Genomic DNA, 19,783 nt, shown 5'->3' on the forward strand with positions numbered 1-19,783 from the left:
TTTATTTTCTTTCACAAATTCACTTGGTTGTGCTAACTAATCTCACAGGAGCAACTATCCTGGGATCATCTAAGGAAGACTGAAAGGCTGGTGACAAGCATTGCCAAACACGCAAGAATGGATAGCTGGCCTGAGTCATGCACTTAAAATGTGTTTTTAGTCCAATGTTGACTTACAAAATTAAGTCTTAAAATGTTATTACATCCACTGAACTCATGCCAGTGATGTGGGAGGCCAGATAATGCTTTCATGAGAGCTCAGAAGTAACCTGACAGTTCTGTTTTTCTGATTTAACTCACTAACAGTCCATGTATGTGTAACCGAGTGGCTAATTACTCCTACGCAATTTTTTTACTACTCCTGCAAGACATTGCAAAGCAGAATTAGGACCAATTCTCAAGGCACATTCAAATTAAAATTCAGATTAACACTGATTTAAATAGGAGGCAAGGCAACCCAGGACAGGAGTTACACATATAATTACAGTTTATATAAATTAGTAACTAGCAACTACTAACTAATATTTACTAACAATGAAAAACAATTAGTAATTAGTAAACCAGTGAGAATCTTCAACTCTGCGCCTCTTGGCTTTAGCAATATAAAACAGGCAATAAGGGCTTTTATGAGTGGAGAACCTATGCGTGAGGAAGTTGTTCCCTCTGTGGATTTACATGGTTTGTAATAGATTGGGATGCATTTGAAGTATGAAGTAAAATACTTTATATCAAATGGAAAACAATGAAAGAAAGAAAAATTCCTTTCAAATTAGAAAAGATGAGCTGGATGCCTGTGAGAATTTATTAGGATAGCCAGTTCTTAACTGAAGATTTATTATCCTCCTTCAACTACCTTACAACTCAAAGTCAATGCTAACTGAGAACTCTAAAAACCATCAATGGAAGCTGCCTCTAAATTCATGGTGAATGTAGTTTTGGGAGAAAAAGAATTACTCATGATCATATTCTTCCTTGGAGTACATGTCAGAGACAATTCAAGTGGTAGCTACAGTCAAATTCCAGTCACATGCCTCCATCAGCATCTAACACTGCTTTACAATGCGTACTCTGGCCTGGTTACCATACTGTTTCACAAATCAAACCAATTATTCAATATGTTGCAGCCTAATTCCTTTCAGATTCTAGAATTTTTATTCATGAGCCCACAGATCCAACCTGTGAAGCAGCAGAATACATGAAGGCCATGGAGAGCAAGCCATCTAACAACCTTCAGATACCGGGTGGAATGGGCAATTGATCTTCCCAATATATTATCTTTGGCTCTTGTAGACAGAAAGTCTTGGGCCTACTGAAGTACCACTGCAAAAATCTCATGAGGGGTGTAAGATTCTTATCTCCTCTCACCAAGAAGGGCTTCAGTAGGAAGGATGTCAAGATAATTAACTGCTTCGGGTGAGTCTCCCATAGGGACCTCTGTAAAAGAGCATGTTCAGAAACACTTCAGCCTACTAATTCACTAAATACTAAGCACTAAAAAGACTTGCTGATAGTAAGCTGATGTTTTTGTTGTTTTTTTGTTGTTGGGTTTTTTTTTTTTTAATGTGTTGAGAAAACCTGGTAGATTGCAATCAATGGATGATCCTTGCAAAGTGTTGAAGTACACAGCGCTCTCACTATGAAAGGTTCTGCAGATGATCATCAGCCTTTAATTATTTTGAAATCCTATGAAAAACACAATCCAATCTTTATGTTACTTCTTCCTAATTCCACAGTAAAATTTAAATTATGCACACAAATGTGATGATACCGAAAGTAAAATACTAGTTTTCCTAAATTAATTCTTCTATATATTGAAAATTTTCACATTTATTTCTCTCTCAATTTGTTCTCCGCTTCTCCTTTTAGAGTATTTCCTACTTGACTCTTTACCCTGTTCATCTTTGGTTTCTGCACAGACCATCTATTCTCAGCATACCTTTTCTGTGACCTCCTCTTTAGAGTATTTTTAGGCTATTTTAAAGTGTTTTTTCCATTGTGGTAACAAACACTATATCCTATTGTGCTACCCCACCATTTATTTTGTCAAACAAACGCAGTGCTGTCTAGAATGCTGTACAATTGAGCCACTACTGCAGCTTCACTTTCTGAAAATTATAGGGGAAAGATAATTTCCATTGATCCCAACTTCTTGATAATGCTTCTCAGTGCAGCTGACAGTGAAAAGAGCACAGCAGGCAGAATGAGCATGCTACTTCACAGGCAAGTATACCTCTTACGGGTATCTCATTTCCCGGAGAAACAGCTATTTTTTTCTTTCAATTAGCTGAGTTCTACTTTAGTGATTTCTAATAAAAACCACCTCTCTCTCATCATTGTTGCTAATCTTAACCTCTTGCCTGTTTGATACTGTCTGTAAGATACTCTCCCCTTCAAAAAAGCAGAAAAAACAAACAGAAAGCTCCAGAGTAACATAATCCTCTCATCTACCACCACCACCACCACAAATACCACTATCCCCTTCCCCATCACGGACACCACCACTGTGAACCTCCCCAAATAACACATCCACTTGCCCATCACTAGCACTACTGTATTTTTACAACTTCTTCCTCCCCAGCTGTTCATCTCGTTCCTTCCTGACTTCAACCTGTATTTGTAAATAGCTGGGGGCAAACTATGTTTTATGAAGTATCTGCAACTTTTGTCACAACAGGATCTCAGTCAGTTTGGAGCTTGGATGTACCATTGCAAAATCCCCTATATTAATAAATTCCAACTCCAAATAAGTAGTTAAAATTAATAAAGAATTTCAGACTTTGAAAAAGGTTTCACACATCCTAGAGTCCAATTTACGGACTTATTTATCTTCAGCTTTAGATGGGAAAACAGTCTGGTGTGCCTTTATTTTCAGAGGCTTTCAACCACTTAACATTTCCTTCTGCTACAGAAGCGTAACTGCAGAAACCAGCCAACAACATGCTGCTCTACCCTCAGCTTCATCCACATGCTCTCTTGGGAATGGCTAACAGGCAATCCATTTTGTTTTACTTCCTAAATGGGCACAGTACATGACTCAGCAGGATTTGCACCGCTGTGGCCATTATATCAGTCTGACGGTAAGCATGGTTGATGATCCAAAAAAAGTCAGGCACATAAACGAAATACGTGCTCTTTATCTGGACACAATGTTTCAGCAACCTTCCTGGACCCTGGTATTCATGTTTTTGGTTTTCCTCCAAAATGTTAAGTCACATAGCAACTTACTTTCCCTTTTTACTGATCATCTAATTGCCAAGACATTCATGAAAAGTTCTTTCTCTGCATTATTCCAAAAGGTTCATGAGATGCAAAAGTATCAGTTTGGCTCTAGCAATCTGCCAGTAGCGCTTTGCAGTTTTGAGTGCATTAGCAAGGAACAACTGCAGTGCTTCTTGTGGAACTCCTGCTTTTCAGCACAACAAATCTTTTTACAGTCTGAGATTCCTTCTTCAGCAAACTCTCTCAGCCTTTTACCTATCCAGACCTATCAGTGGAGGATACTTACCTTTTTCCCAAGTCTATCAATAAATATTCAAAAGAAACAGTTTCTGCTTCTTTTTCATCATACATGGAACAATAAAACTTGTGAGAAATGTTTGCCACCAGTTACCTAGGTGTTTAAGGAATCAATGATCTCCAGATAGTTACAATTCAGTATGCAGTTACTAGACATCCCAGTAGATCCCCTTCCTTTTGAGCTGATTATTCGAGATACACGTTTTTGGGTTTTCTGTCTTCAGAAATACCTATGAAGTTCAGAGCCAGAGCTGGACTACTGAATTACGTATGAATCCAGATATCCAGGCTGTTTCTATAACATCACTTCCACTACCACTTTCTAGATGATACATTTTAATAAATTTTTCAACTGAACAAGAAATCGAGGTCAGATCAGGTGAACATTATACAAGTTGTCTCTCTCCAGGCACAGCACTGGCTGGTATGCACGCTTTCTGCAGCTACTGCAGTGGCAAGCTGCAGAAGTTCATAAGTAGCAGCAAACACAGTTTTCATGATCCAAAACAGTGTCTACCTACCAGCAAGCACATCTGACTTCTCCAGGTTCCAGAGAAAGCTCAAAAAAAAAAAAGTAAAATAAATACTTCTGAGAGGCTGAAATGTTTGTTCTCTTTTTTTCCTCTAAAAAGTTGAAGGAGACCCTGGCTCTGCACTTGTACACGTCTGGTGATTTCACATTCCGCTTGTATAGCCACAAAGTAAGGTTAAAACACCTTTCCTATTAACCATGGAATCACTCTCCCTATGGCACTCATCCTCAGTTAGAATCAAATGTAAACCAAACACTTGGGGTTCAGTTATTTCAGTAAATTTATCATCGATACATCAGTCAAGGACTGTTCTAGATTCTACATTTTTATTTAATAAACAATCATGGTTTTATCCAACTTAGTTATGAATAAAGCATGAACAAAATATGACTTATGTAGCAATGCCTGCGTAAGCATGCAACTAGCCTATAAAAGTCATTTTAAGTACTAGAACAACTATTCAACTGATTTTTCCCAGAGACCCAGAAGGCAGATGTCAGCACATCACTGCACTGTGCGGGGTCTGGCTCTGCTCGACCAGCGAGACATGCACACTGCTTGCAGCTGGAAACACTGCTCTGCAGCTGCTTTCTAATAGCAGGGATTCAGCTTGCTGTCCTGGGAGTTAGGAAAATACTATGAAGGGACCTCCCACAGAAAACACAGCAAGTGCTTAGTGCGTACGTTCTTAACCAAGTTTAGACAAAACTGAGTTGCGCCTCCATCCTGACAAGCATTACCCTTGGAGTTGCCTAGATCTGCACAAACAAACACGGCTGAGGTATGTGCCTCAAATGCAAATGGACTGACCACTTTATGCTGGGAAAACTAGTATGTTATTGACAGATACCACTGAGAAACTGTTACATGTGCAAAAGACATGAGAAATTATCAGTAAAATGCAACTGTGATGTTCCATATGTTTGAAAACCCATTGCACCTGTATTGTGTGTTGCCAGATCCTCTTCACTTCAGAATGGTTTGCAGATCCTATCCTATTCTTCACTATGGGGGTGGTGAGGCACTGGAACAGGTTGCCCAGAGAGGTTGTGGATGCTCCATTCCTGGAAGTGTTCAAGCCCAGGCTGGATGGGGCTTTGAGCAACCTGGTCTAGTGGAAGGTGTCCCTGCCCATGGCAGGGGGGTTGGAACTAGATGATCTTTAAGGACCCTTCCAACCAAACTATTCTATGATCCTGTCTCTGTCCACCTGCCTTCCTATCAAAGGTTACATCTCTTAAAAACCCCAAAACTCCCATCATGGAATTAAAAAGCTGGAAACTACAAATTACGTTACCAAAAGTTGTCTCTCTAGCTTTTTCTAATTGTCTATTTATTAATCACACCACCTCTACCAAAAGAGTCCAGTAAACAATTGTTACGATGGCCTTAGAAATTTGTAGGTAATAAAAACTGAACTGAAACTTGGTTGATAAGAACACTTGTTTGAAAATTGAGGTTTTAAAGTTATCCGTTTCACTCTCTTTCCCCCCCTCCCCTCCAATATCTGTCTCATTCTACGTATACTACTTGTAATATCATAAACCACACAGGATGCAAACACAAAGTAAGGCAGCATATCCGCCCTTCTTCTATACTGAAAATGGGTAAGCAAGCAAAAAAAATTTTCAGAGTCAGTGCACAGAGAACTTTCCCTCTTCTCCCAGCAGAGGAATTGTGCTGAGCAGCCAAGTGGATTAAGTAGAAAGAAGCCAGTAAGGTAAGTGAAGCGAGCGGAATGCATAGATGGAAATGGTATTGCAAGAAGGAAGCTAAAGCACACATGTCTGCCTCCAGCTCTCAGCAGAGAAGGTACACAGTCACCCCAGATGTCCAGGCCTGTTATCTGTCTGTGTGCGAGGGCAGCGTGCCCTCTGCTGGAAAATGCTGAATTATAAAAGGGTTTTTCACATCACTTGAAAATAGGAGCCCATGTGATGGTGGAAGTCCACACATAGACAGCAACGTGACAGGGATGCAGAGCACACCATTTCATACCGTGTTCCCTTTCAGCTTGTTTCTGGGAGACTGAATAAAAGCATGTTCGAAAATTTTAAACAACAACTTTAAGGTAGTCTAAATGGGAAATTAAATGAACCAGAAATATAAGAGATGTAATTTTGAGAGCAAAATCTTATTAACAGCTACTTACGGTATTGCTAGACTTTAACTCGGTAGATAAAAGGGTCTGTCTTTTGTTTTAGATTTGATTAGTACCCAGTATAATGACTTCCCAACGGAAGCCATAGATATTATCGCTATAGAAACAACTAAACATTTGTTTGGTTTGTTGATACATATTCCAAAGCCACCATGTTAAGGGTGGTTATAAATAACAAACATTCCATTATTTATAGCAGGAAGAGCGTTCTAACTCAACCACAGTTAAGAAACCATCAGAACTTACACCCTAGGGTACAAGCCCTTAGGGTACTTGGCTATTTTAACATTTTACCTGAAAATTACAGATGACAGAGACTGCTTAAGTTTAGCAGACTAAACAAAAAATAAACAGAATGAACAGTGACTAATCTAAATGGTTTCAAAATGAACAATTTGATTTTCAGTTCTGCTGCACGCACATAACTAAATGAATCAGTGTTTAAGGCTATTTAATAAAAACAAAATTGAAATAGCCCAGAAGGAAAAATTTGGAAAGTGTTTGAAGGTGTTCCCCGCCCCCCCCGCAAACAGGCCCCAACAAGCAATGTGTTCATGCAGCAAAATCCCTCTTTCAAAAAAATGTTTCTACCTGAACTTACATATATATGTAATATCACTATAGTAATATATATATATGTATATATATATTTAAAATATCACCATACTATATGATTTATAGTATCAAAAATTTTCAAAGGCATTTCAGAATTTCAGGAAAAAGAACCTTATGAAAATACTTATTATTAATGCTTATTCTGGGTCTTAGGGCTCCAAACCTCTGAAAATACACCATACAAGACTGAACTGGACCTGGCTGTATGGGAAACCCAGGAAAAATAAGTTTCTTTTTTCATTGTATCAGAGTACCAGCTAATCTCTGCAGATCTGGTCAGCAGGATTCTTTGGGTCTTCACTCAAGAAATTATTGTTCAGTAAACACACAAGTAGGTCATGCTATTTCAGCTGAAGCTGCACCAGCGCTCAGTAGAAGGAAGGACTTACAATGCGCATTTTGCAGTCGTGTCTTCCTTTCTAGACACCAATACAGTGTTTTCACAACAGTCTGACATTGCTGATGTGTGTTCAGTTCATAGGCAACCGCATTCCCCAAACTGTCTTCTGCAGAACTGCTCCCCAGCCACGTATCCTTCATGAAACTTTGTGGTTGCTTAGTCTCACTTGAACTTTGCAATTTTCTGTATGGAACCGCACCTTTTTTGAAAATGTAAGCAATCCAAAATAGACAACTTCAAATTCATTCCCTTTGCCAGATGTTCTTCACCTTCTTATCAGGTTCAGCTTTGCCCCCTTACCAGCAGTACTAATCACCCAGCTAATGAAGGCAGAAGTGTCCTACTGAAGACTGATGTGAAAAAGACACTTCAGATTCCCTGACCTCACCAACTGATGGATTTCATTGTCTGTTATTTAACTAGCAACGCAGTCCAAAACCAAAACTAAGACATATTTTTTTTTAAATTAAGGAAGACTAATTTTCAATTTTCATAAAATTGACACACAAGACTTGCAAAAGTTAAAAAAAAATTAAAAGAAAAACTATTTAAGAGACCTCTCTCAAGATTCCTCTTCCATGCTCAGTTCGTAAGAGACAACCCAGTCTGTAGTAGTATTTTATATATCCCTGAATTTTTTAGTCCATTTAAAACACTTTGTTGCTTAAAAAAATCCACAAAATGGTTAAAAAGGCTCAGAAATAAGTTTTTAGAGCTAGAGCCAGAAATATTACTTTAGACTACAGGAATATAAATGCTCCTTATGATTGCCTTATTGTTTACTGGAATCCCACAGATTTCTCCATTTTTGTCCTTCATTTCCATCTTTTGCCTTTCCTTCACCTTTATGCAACTTTTAGGCTCTTATTTTCATCTTTCTTTGATGTGGATTCTGACTATGCTGAACAACAAACGTAAGTATCTCCTTCGCTCTTCATGCCTTTTATTCTTTTGGCTCACATCTAGGCATAACTCCATAGTTGTACTATACAAACCTCCTATAAAGATTTACATAAGCACGCCTTTTAAAAGTGTTCCTTCCATTTCACCTACTGCTGCAATTTCTTACCAGTTTGAGTTACATCTTGTTTCTGTACAAGACAGCCAAATTTGCTACTGCTAAAATTCCTTCTACAGACTTCTGGACCAATTGTTTTTATGTATCAGTGTTTTCATTAGATAAGATATTAAAATGCAGCCTCTTTCCAGGTTCCCAACTATCACTTTCTTTCATACTTTCTTTCCTTTTCTTCTGTAAAAACTCAGTTTCCCAGTATCTTCTGCTGTTTCCAGTAACCTTCTACTTCCAGTTTTGTGCTTCGTTTAGTGTTGCTTCTGTAGGTGCAATTCCCTCTTCTCCTCCTCCACGAAGAATACGGAAGGGAACAGTTCCAGAGCCACTACCTGGTCCCGATGGCAGGTAATCTGAATTCTTGATCTCCAAAGCAAGGTGGCTGCACCCAGGCTGTCTAGTAGGCATGGTTCCTTGCCTGTGTCAACTCCTAAACCTTACCTTAGGAGCTGCTTGGGAGACTGCCATCTGCTCCACGATAAAGCTAGGGATTGTTCTGACAGTCCGGCAGTTCAGATCATGCAACAACCCTGCACTGTTTCATTTACCAGAAGAGTGATAGTCTGAATATCCTCCTTTTCCATTTATATAATTTCCCACTCCTCCAGTTCACATTATCTCTTAAAATCAACTTATTCTGTACAGTCTAGAAAGAATCAAATGCCTCAAAAGTTAATACTGAAACAAAACCGGATGACAGATTCACAGGTCCTACTACCAGAATGGGGCACAGTCCATCTAACCTGACTTGCTGCAAACACACGTCAGAGACTTCAGAAGGAAATACCTACATTAGAGTTAGAGCTACTATTTAGATACATCTTTGTATTAAAAAAATGCAGACTGGATTTATATCTACTTAAGGGGATAATAATCTACTGGTAGTTCAGATTAAACATTCCAGAAGTTTATCCCCCACATAGTTAAAAAAAGGACAATATTTAAGACCGAATTTTCCTATCTTCGCCTTCCAACTACTGAATGGTATTAAGCCCCTATTTTCTAAATTAAACAGTAATACTATAATGACTCTTCCTCATGAATTACTAATTATAATTCAATCATCATTTGAACTTCTCTTTGAGTAAGTAAAAGGTTGGTCTTAATCTTTTGCCATAAATTAGGGGGTTTTATCTAAAATTGTCTATTATTTCTTGAGATGTGATTATCATATAGTCATCTAACTGAATGTTATTTCTCATATAATTTCTTTAGGACTTATTAGTTAAGAGTTTTCAATGCATGTATTTACAATTGTCAGGACAATACCAATACTGAATTTTTCTCTTGAAGAAATACTATCTTTAACGATGCCACTTGGATAAAGTTCCTTTCTAAGCACAGCATTCATGCTAACTGGTTTACCTTTCTGGGGAGGAAAGGTATTGTAACCTTTAAGTCTTTTTAAGCTAGAAGAGAGGAAAATACAAGAAAAGTAGGACTGATGTGTGTTTTCTTCCCCCTTTCACGTGTTAAGGCCTTGAGAAGGACGGTGCTGTCTTGTGTGCTTTAAACAGCACTGAATACATTGACAACTATCAATAAATTAACAACGTTACTTGTAATAAAAACAGTACAGTTTACCTATTTATATGCATTTGCTATTTGAAAACCTTTAAAAGTCCTACTGTGCAGTTCTACTATAAAAACTTTAACTTTCAGAATAAATGAGTACAGAGGTGGTTGTTTCAGCATGACAAACAAAGGTGAGTTACCCAAGAGGAATGCTCCTTCATCTGATGCTGGTTGCTATGAGGACCATTTGCATGGCCACGCCAAAAACAGTTTTGACAGAGCTGGTAGTTGTGGCACTGCTGGCATCGGTACCGGAAACCCATCATGCTCTCACACCGGCAATACGAACATTCCACAGGATGGAAGACTTGGTGGAGATGGGGAGGGAAGGGGGACCGAAAAAAAAAAGGAAAAAGAAAAAAAAAAGAAAAGTAATAAGTGAACTTTAGGAAAACCTCGACCATTAAATTTCATTGGAGCTTACAACCCCCCCACACCCCCCCACCCCCACGTTCTTAACCACTTAACCAACTTGTTGTTCTGGGGAGGTCATGGATTTTGAGTGTAGAGCAGGTAATTTTGGTGAGATTAACCGTAAATTTAAGTTGATGATAACATAGCAGTTCCATCTGACAAGCTCAGTATTTCTTCAGATTTCTCCCTCCTTGGAGATACTCAGACGCAGAAGGCTCCGTGGAAGTCCAACAACACCGAGAATATGTATGTGTGGACAGGAAAAGCAGAAAGGCTATCTTCACGGACTCATTTCTGCCTAAGGAGATCACTTTTCCCTAGAGTCAGCTGAGAGAGCTTTTCACAGAACAGGCAAATTCAGAGCACCACGTTGGGCTTCTGCTCTGAATCACCTCTCACTGAGGAACCTCCCTTGCTCTTCCCCAACTGTGAGCTGCCTCTTGTACCTCTATAGCTTAAACTGAAGAAATCCCCAATGTACCTCTAAACCTTAACATCTGAGAACAGGAAAATTAAATTAGGTATGACATGCAGAACCACCATTAGAAGCAGGCTTGAAAAAAAATTAAAAAGAAAAAAGCTTCTTCCCTGTTCTTCTACCCATGAACAATCACAGGCTTGCTCCATTTAAGAGATAAGTCTTCAGGATAAACAAAAGAGGAACGTGAGAATGAGGTAAAGGAGATATCTTACTATGTCAAATGCATCTTAAAAGGTAAGGCACAGGACATGGAACGGAAGGATGAAGGTGAAGGTGAATTACAGAAGCAAATGGTTTAGCATTGCTGTGGGTCTAGAGCATAAGTAGTTACAGACAGGTATAAATAACTGCTATGGAGAAGACCACAGGAAAAAAAGAGCAGCTCACTGGCCAGTCAGCTGAAATTCTTAGATACGTCTATTATAAACTACGGAAAGATGCAAGAGAAATAATTAGAAAGAGTCTGGAGTTTCGATCTGTGATAAAAATGATGACTTAGCTGTTCTAACTGAGACTTGGTGCAATACTGCACAGGGCAATAAAGTTAATGTAGAAAGATACCGCTCTTATGGGAAGGTTTGGCCAGTTTAACAGTGCAGAAGTGACTACTACCTCAAGAGTGGATGCATATGCCAAAACTGTTGAAAACACACAGATAACAATTAAAGCAAAGACAACTTGAGCATTAATCTGATCAGGAATGCCATAGATAATTAAGCCAAGATGATCAGGTGGATGATGCTCTATTGCAGCACGTAGCAACACTGTATAAAGCAAAGGACTTGATCGTGGTAGACGATTTCAATATACAAATGCCCTTTGGGAATGGACTGTAGAGGAACTGGTGACTTTTTTTTTTTAATAAAAAAAGGTAAAGAAAGCAATGATAAGGAAGACTTCTAGATTTGGATCGAACAGTAGAAAAAAACTGGCTGAAAAAGATGATGACAAATGACCTTAAGTTAACATGCCAACAGAGTAATTTTGTGAATTTTAGGAAGTGGAGGAGAGAAAACATGACTTCAGTGCAGCAGGCTTCAGTAAATTCATGAGAATGAGTAGGTAAGCTACAAGAAGAAAAAATTCAAGAGGAAAAATGAGTTAGGAGAATTCTTAAAGTTCCTTAAAAAAGTTATGCTAAAGAAACAAGCATAAAATATCTCAATGCAGAGAAAAGAGCAGACTTTAGTAAAAGACCAACATAGCTAAAATTGAAGAGCTCCTTAATAACCTAAAATTCAAAAGGAAGTCTATAGAAGTGAAAACTGGGACAAATTATTAATGAGGGTTAAAATACTCACAAAGTTAGAAAAACAGAATGAGAGAAAACTAGCAGGGGATTTAAAAGGGACATTACAGGAATTGTAATTATGATCCTTAAAAGGGTGTGAAGTTATACCTATGTAACTACTGACTTCTCATGTTATTTTAACTTGTAGAATACATACTGGAACAAATAATAAAGCAAAGTATTGTGAACACCTGAAGAACAACAGAGAAATGAGCCACGGGCATTTGCCAAATCAACCTAATGTTTTACCATGACAGAGTAATTGACCTTGAAAATAGGAAACAGGCATCAAATGTCATCAATTTTTCATTTTACTTCAGCATTCTTACAAAATTGGTCTCCCATGATATTCTCATGACAATGGGAAATACACAGTAGACGAAAGGACTGTAACTTGGATGTGAATCTCATTGGAAAAAGACCAGAGAGCAGTTAAAATGGAAAGATCTGATGAGCAAAGGGCTTTATTCCAAGTCACAAATGGGTCAATATTTTTCATAAACATACTGAATGATCATCAAAAATGTCTGATTTAGGGCATCACATTTTAAGGAAGATGTGGGTTAATTGTATGTACAGGAGAAAGCAATAGGATTGTCTGAACAATATCTAGTAGACATCTTTGCTGGGAGTAGACTATGAGAAGGTATCATCAAACATGCAAGAGGTACTTACAAAAATAGCAATACATTCTCCAGAGCCAGTGGCCAAAAAACAGGTACTTAAGGGTTTAAACTGCAATAAGAAAAAACTCATGCTAGAACATTAGGAAAAACTTTCTCAGCCTACGAATATTTAAATACCGATCTCACCCCAGCTTCAAGTCCAAAGAGGTGTTGAAAGTTTTTGATAGAGGATTTTTAAGAAGCAGTGAGGCAAATCTTTCAAGAATGTTTACATACACTTGAGTTTGCCTTTGGGAACAGAGATGGGTGGTCACAGGTCACCAAAGCTTTTTTTTTTTGCGCACCCCCAGCCCCACACTATCCTGCAATATCCTTTCTGCCTGTGGCAGGGATGCTGTCTCCTGTTAAGCCAGAGCATTAGGTCACTACCTTAATGAAAGCCAATATACTGGTATCAGCTGATCGCAGCATGTTCTGTCTACCTCTGCGTGCCACTTGATCTTGTCTCTTCTTCCCTACCTTTTAAAAAATGTCTCTTATCTTCTCTGACTCCATGCATTTAGAAGAGATTACTATTGATGAAAAGGGGACAAAAGTACTACAGCATCCTGAACCAAAGAATCAAAAACTTGAAATCTACATGCTTGATTTAGGAAAGCAATAACAACATTCTGATAAAATAAAACATGAGGCAAAACAATAATGGTGACAGTACTCAATGTACTGAAAAAAGCATGCTCTCAAAATGATTGGTAAAGAGAAGATCAGAACAACCAGTATCTGAGATTATTAGATCATGGGCAAGGTACCTGGCCATCAAGATAGAAACCAGAGAGATGCACTTTTTGGTTTGTTTGTGGGGTTTTTTTGTTTGTTTGGTTGTTTTTTTTTTTTTTTTTTTGTCTTTTTCTGAAAGTGACAAAGTTTAGCTATGGATGGGAAACAAAGAAATGAAGTGGAACAGCATGCTTCTTCCCAGTACCAACTTGCTGTCTTCCCCTTCCTGGCTTACTGGCAGGTGGTATGTCATGATCAAATGTAGGTATTACTCTTTTCCCATTTTTTTGTTCATTTCTGAATGCCATAAAATATGTTGTTGCAAACTTTATTTCTCTTCTCTCCTGTTCAGATTGCTTTCCACACTCCCATCTGCGTAAATCCAACTAGACTGTAGTTGCCATGAAGTGGTCAATTGAAAATGTTTTTCACATCATTGACAGGCCCAACTCCAAGTCACACTTGAGTCACCATGACCCCTCCTGCCTGTGGACCGCAAGAATTCACCTCATGTCCCAATCCATTTTTTCTCTCTCCTTCCTACTCTTCTTCTCCTGCCTCTGAAATACTTGTTCTAATCAAAATGTTCATGCTTCATTTTCTCTGCCTCAGTGATCTGAACGTTTTTTTGTTGTTGACACCTTTCTCTTTTGAAGGTATCCCTATACTGAAAGCTCCCTGCCACATATGGGAGTGGGAGGTTTAAGCTTCTCTGCACTTTTCACTGCTTCCAAGTCTTCAGTCATTCCCTTTGCTGGCTGCCAGTACTCCAGACTCAAATCTCCTACAGGTCTTTCAAGAAAGGGACAACCTGCTCCTTCCTCCCTTTTCTCCTGCCAGCAGACCAATTCCTGATGGAAAGCACAGGAAGGGCAGGAGAGGGAAGCAGCTAGAGAGATTCGACCATGAACCCAATTCTCCTGTCTGGCTTTTCCTCCTTTTTCTGACTCCTGATCACATATCTGTATTCTGCAAGTTTTTGCTTTCCCTTTTTCTTCAACTGATACAGTCAGTGACTGTCATCGTATTTCAATTCCCTCCCAAGCGTTCTGCCCCACGCTGCAGGACACATCCTTCTACTTTCCATCCTGTCTGACCCACCCCAGCATGACTAGCTCTGCTCAGGCTCCTGCATTCCCGAGTATTCCTGAAAGAAATCTCGTCACAAAACTAACCACTCCCATCAAAGCTGTGTCCTCTTCTCCTTTCAGCTCTGCCAGCCTCCAAAACTCTTCTCATGTAAGTAATCTTTAACTCTCTGCTAAAGCCTCAACAGTATTTTTGCCACCAGTATTCAAATCTTCAATCATTAATCTTCAAATCTCCTCTCTTTTCATTCCCATTTCTTCTCTGATCAGGACATGTTAAATTCTTCCAAATGAAAACCAGAACAATGTGATGTGACTTTTCCCCTCTTCTTCCCTCCTCTATTACACAGACACTTCTAATTTGCTCTCTTCTACAAATCCCAAATTTGTTCAAAGACTTTCTTGTGCCATCTTGTGATTTACCTCAAACTCGTCATAGCTGTTCCTTCTTTATTATTATTTACTTTGGTCTGTTCCCCTTGCTCTCCAACATCAAAATATAAACACAATTAGGTTTTCAGATTCCAAGGACAAAAATTTGACCATATTTTCTTCTCTAACCCCAAGTTCCTTTTGTCTCTATGCTTACCGAATGCACGCTTACTGTCTGATGTCCCTCTCCTTCAGTTCTGATCTTAAGAAATCCCTCTGCTTCTCATTTCCACAGAAGCTGTTCTGGTCAGAATCCCTTACTACTGTTTCCCACCCAAATGTAGGTATCTTCACTCCACCACCAATCTTTGGGCTACAAACTCCAAATCCGATCTTCTTCCTTGTCTTGAAATCTCCATATACTGCCCTGGCTCCATGTAGTCATCTTTTATGTTATATTTTGACTGCTGATGCCAAAAACCAGTCTTTGCTCTGTCTGGACAACGCCCTTCTCATGGGGACATATGATTAGGGCTTCCAAAATATGAGAGTAATATAAATGATAGATTGCTAAAATGAAATAATGAAGAAGAGTTTTAGACGAAAATTGTGGATCCATACGTTGGACATCTTGTTTCAAATTACCCTAATTTTAAAGATACATGAGAGAGTGAAGAGAGATGCAGGACTGGGTGATCAGAGACTGGTCCGGAACTGAGAAGCATATCCAAGTTGTCTGCTTACACATGACAGTATTTCTGTAGGAAGAACAGTATGAATAACAAAATGTAGATAGAACTAAGTAGGGGAAAAGAAGAGAGCCTTTATTAAATTGTGTAGGAGAAATTCCCAGAGACATTAAAAAAACTAGCAGGTAAAGGAAAATGAAAATATGACAGCTGCAAAATACAAGAAAAGAAATCAGAGAGGAGATAATAAAAGTAGAAAGCACGATGAAGATGTAATAACTCACCATTTTCACAGAAATGTTTTAGGGAAAACCTTGGAAAAACCCCTACTGTTCAAAACTCTGGCTAAGACAGAATTAATGTTGGAGGAGAAATGCTTTGAAGAACTTGCCATGACTATAAATACGAACTTTTATTACACTGTTCTTTTACATGTGGTACTCACAGTTACATCTGTAAACAAGACATACTGCTACAAGATTTTGCTTTGTGCTAGAGGACACAGGCCAGCAATATTGATGTGTACACCCGTAACTTCTAAATTCTATTACTCGGATGTAAAATACATGCAAATGATACCATTAGCTATGAGATTAAACAAGCCACAAAAAGACTGTTACTTCAAATACAGCATTCCTTAAAAAGCTGTATATAATTTTACCACAAAAATCAAGTCTAGTACATGCCAAGCTCCAGGCTTCAACTCTGACTTGCAGAATTTTCCATGGAAACTATTCAAATAAGCAGAAGGAGAACTCTTCCAGGAGATTAACACTCTTAGTGAAAATCAGTGGATAGAGGTCTGCTCAGGTAGCAGTCAGAGCAGGATTCTATACCTTCCTATTGACTAAACCAGGAACCTAACCTCCTTGGTCTAAATTAACAGTTGTGAATACACCCAAATACTCTTTGGGCCTGTGTTCTGCTGCCAAATCTCTGAACAAAAGCTCATCTCCTGGACTAACCACATTCTGCTCCACTCATTGCAGTGGAACACTGCTTTACAACCTGTGATCTATAGACCACGTAGATCTGATGGGCTACGTCCACAGCATCAGCAGGTTATGATGAACAGAAGCAATCTGGCATGTGCTACACAGCAGCCTATGTAGAAGAACCTTTTAAAATAATTTACATTCCACTGGAAAGCTTAGGGACCAGGAAAACAGAGTAAGACTGAAACACGTTACAGAATTTGTATCCAGAAAAGAAATGATGGACTTAAGAACTCACAGAATACCACCAGTGGGACACGCTCCAAGGTGCCAAGTCAGATGATGGCTCTAAACAGGGCATGGAAAAACACAAGTGTATCACAAGACCCAGTCTAAGTTGTGCAAAGACTCTGCTGAGTCTAGCAGTGTCTGCTGAGCAGTAGCTTAACATCTTCCTGTACTCTGTAAAAAAGCGACACAGAATTACTGACTTACGCTACCCAAGTTACCACAGACAGGAATTAACATACCAGGGCAGCATGGACCAAAATATCTTTGCAGAGGCTTCTTTCTGAAACGTGCTTTCAGATGTTTGTTATCACTAGTAGGTACAAGTGACACTGTGCCTCTTAGAAGGGTATCAGTCTTCCTAATTATAATGATGTCTACAGCAGTTTGTAGCTTCCTTTCCCTTTCTTTAAAGCAATCATCTGGAGAATCTAAGTAGTTTACAACTGGTTTTTAAGGGCGAGAGTTCACAATCAGAAGAGTCTTCCTTAATGACAACTTACAACTCTGACAGTGCAGGAAATTACCTATTGCTGGTACAGAAGATTTTAAAGCTACATTTTTCTTATTAAGCCTTTTGTTTACCTACTGACAACTCAAGGACAATGCAGACCTCCATGAAAGTGTCCACATTCCCTAAAGCAAAAACTGAAAAAATTTTAGCCCCTGAGTAATCATAAAAACATTGTCTCAAAAATCACAATAAGGAAAAAAGGAAGAGTAGTTTCTCGATGGATGTCAGTGATACATTCAGAGCAGCAAAGGACAGACTGAATCCAAAGCACAAGTTTCTGTCACTGGAACTCCTTTACCACCACCAAGATAATTCTGAAATAATTCTGAGTATGTCTGTAAACTTATATTACATTTCTTAATGGAAGCTAGAATTCACAGAAACCCGGGGAAGCACAGAAAGAATAAGTGTGAGAATAAGGCAGCTCTGCTTCTGGAAAGGGATTTTCCCCTGTGCTTCAGGAAAGGCAGAGAAATGGCAACACAACCCACCCAGACACTGAAAATACTGCTCAGCCACTGACCTGCCCATCTGGAAGCAAGGAAGGGGAAGGGAGCAGAGATCAGACACAGACCACCGAGAGGTGTCAGAGCTCTGCAACAGCTGAGCGTGATCTTGGCCAGCCTCCACCCACCCTCCCACAAGAGGAATAATGTTGTTAGAAGAAAGTGTTAAGATGGCCCATGTATTCAACATCCCTGTCAAAACACCAGCACGTCTTGCGTATCTTCCTGGGAAATCACCTTCCTCCTTTCAAGAAATGTGAAAAAGCCAAAAAAGAAAAATGGCATCATCACCACAGTTCTGTGGATTTTTTAGCCTTTTTTTTTTCTTTCTTTCTTTTTTCCATTTTTTTCCAAAGGAAAGCTGAAAATGAATTCTACTGCAAGGCTTTATCTTCCCTTGTAAAAAGTAAAATATTTACCCCAGCTAAGGCTGCTTTACAGCTGCTAAACACAAATGTTGTCATTTTAGGAAAGGCAGAAATTCTCAATCCCATTCAGAAATTACTGAAATTATTTTGATCTTCTGGGAAAGGTAAAGACTTATTTGTCACAGCAGGCGGCCAAAGCTTGAATTATAATACCTGACTGAAGAATGACCTGACATGGTTAAAACAAATGGTATGGAGCATTTTTTAATTGGGAACTCCCAAACAGGAACTGCATTCTCCCTACCACACACATTTGGTTTTTTTAAATTGTTGTATTTCAGGTAAGATACAATCCTTACCCTAAAGAGTCTATGAGCTAGCAAAGTATTTCTACAAATGTTAATATAAGCTTAAGATAATAGTAATGGCAAGCTTAAAAGCTAGATATTCTTTTCTGTATTTTCACTTTGTTATAAATGGGAGAGATAAAAAACCCATAGCCTGAGACGACTTCTTTCACTTGCCTTTACAAAGGATCCTATTTCTACAAAAGCATAACTAAACAGATTAGAATGCCTGCACAAAAGCATATTGTTATTAGGCTGCATATCAGCATGCAGATTGAGATGATGGCTCTCAAAAATAACATGCTGGCCTATTTGTTTAGATCAATACTAGCAATCCATGGAGTTTATTTGATGCTTTGAGAAAGAAGATATGTTATTTTGTACCTGTAAATGTTATGTCGCCAACAAAACAAGCTCAGTTCAGAGCTTAATTGCCTTTTGCTTATATCAGAGTTGAAAAGACAACCAAGGAAATTGCAGGATCATTATTATTTTTTTTTTTAAAGGTGTCAACTGAGGTGTTCAAGTGCCTCTGAAGTAACTCAGCAGTGATTGCCAGAGTAATTAATGAGAATATTTACAAGCTGTGAAGACAACAAACATCAGGTTGGGAAGAAAGGTTAGGGAAGAAAAGCACTACACTCTGACAAGGTGCAACCCAAAGAAAACTAACTTGCAGTGGAAATTAACAACTGACTCCAGAACAAGACTACTACTAAACCGATACTACAGGGAGAAGTGTTCAAGATAGTAGTAGCAAAGACACAAACTTAAAGGATGGATCTTTATGGACTGAGCCCATTTTTATCAAATAAACATTGTTTACAGACTCATGGAAGAGGAGAACTTCAGGGAATGATTTAATGATTCTCATTGCAATCATACCTAGAATCACAAAACCACTGAACAGCTGAGGATGGAAGGGACCTCAGGAGAGCTGCTCAAAGCAGGGTCCACCAGAGCAGGGTGCTCAGGCAATTGTCCAGTTGGGTTCTCAATATCTCCAAGGATGGAGACTCCACAACCTGGGCAACCTGATGACGCAGAGTTTGACCACCCTTACAATAAAAAAAAAAATTCTTGTTATGTTTAAACAGAATTTCCTGAATTTCCATTTGTGCCCATTGCCTCTTGTCCTGCCACTGGATACCACTGAGAAGAGCATAGTTCTATCTTCTTTACTGCTTCCCACCAGTTGTTTACACACGTTGATAAG

At 38.8% G+C, this 19,783-nt stretch overlaps 1 protein-coding gene across 8 annotated transcripts in view; it reads right to left on the minus strand.

The window, feature by feature from the left end:
- The window catches only part of DTNB (dystrobrevin beta), a 214,487-nt gene that overhangs the window by 144,697 nt on the left and 50,007 nt on the right, over positions 1-19,783 (minus strand). For all 8 annotated transcript variants that reach the window (XR_008238481.1, XM_052809547.1, XM_052809548.1 and 5 more), the window contains one exon: positions 10,012-10,178. Coding sequence is in view for 7 of the 8 variants with exons in the window: in XM_052809547.1 (XP_052665507.1) it covers positions 10,012-10,178 (167 nt within the window). In the remaining variant the exon portion in view is untranslated. The remainder of the gene's footprint in view (positions 1-10,011; positions 10,179-19,783) is intronic.

This window comes from Harpia harpyja, chromosome 15, assembly GCF_026419915.1.
Source record: "Harpia harpyja isolate bHarHar1 chromosome 15, bHarHar1 primary haplotype, whole genome shotgun sequence".
Taxonomy (NCBI): Eukaryota; Metazoa; Chordata; class Aves; order Accipitriformes; family Accipitridae; genus Harpia; species Harpia harpyja.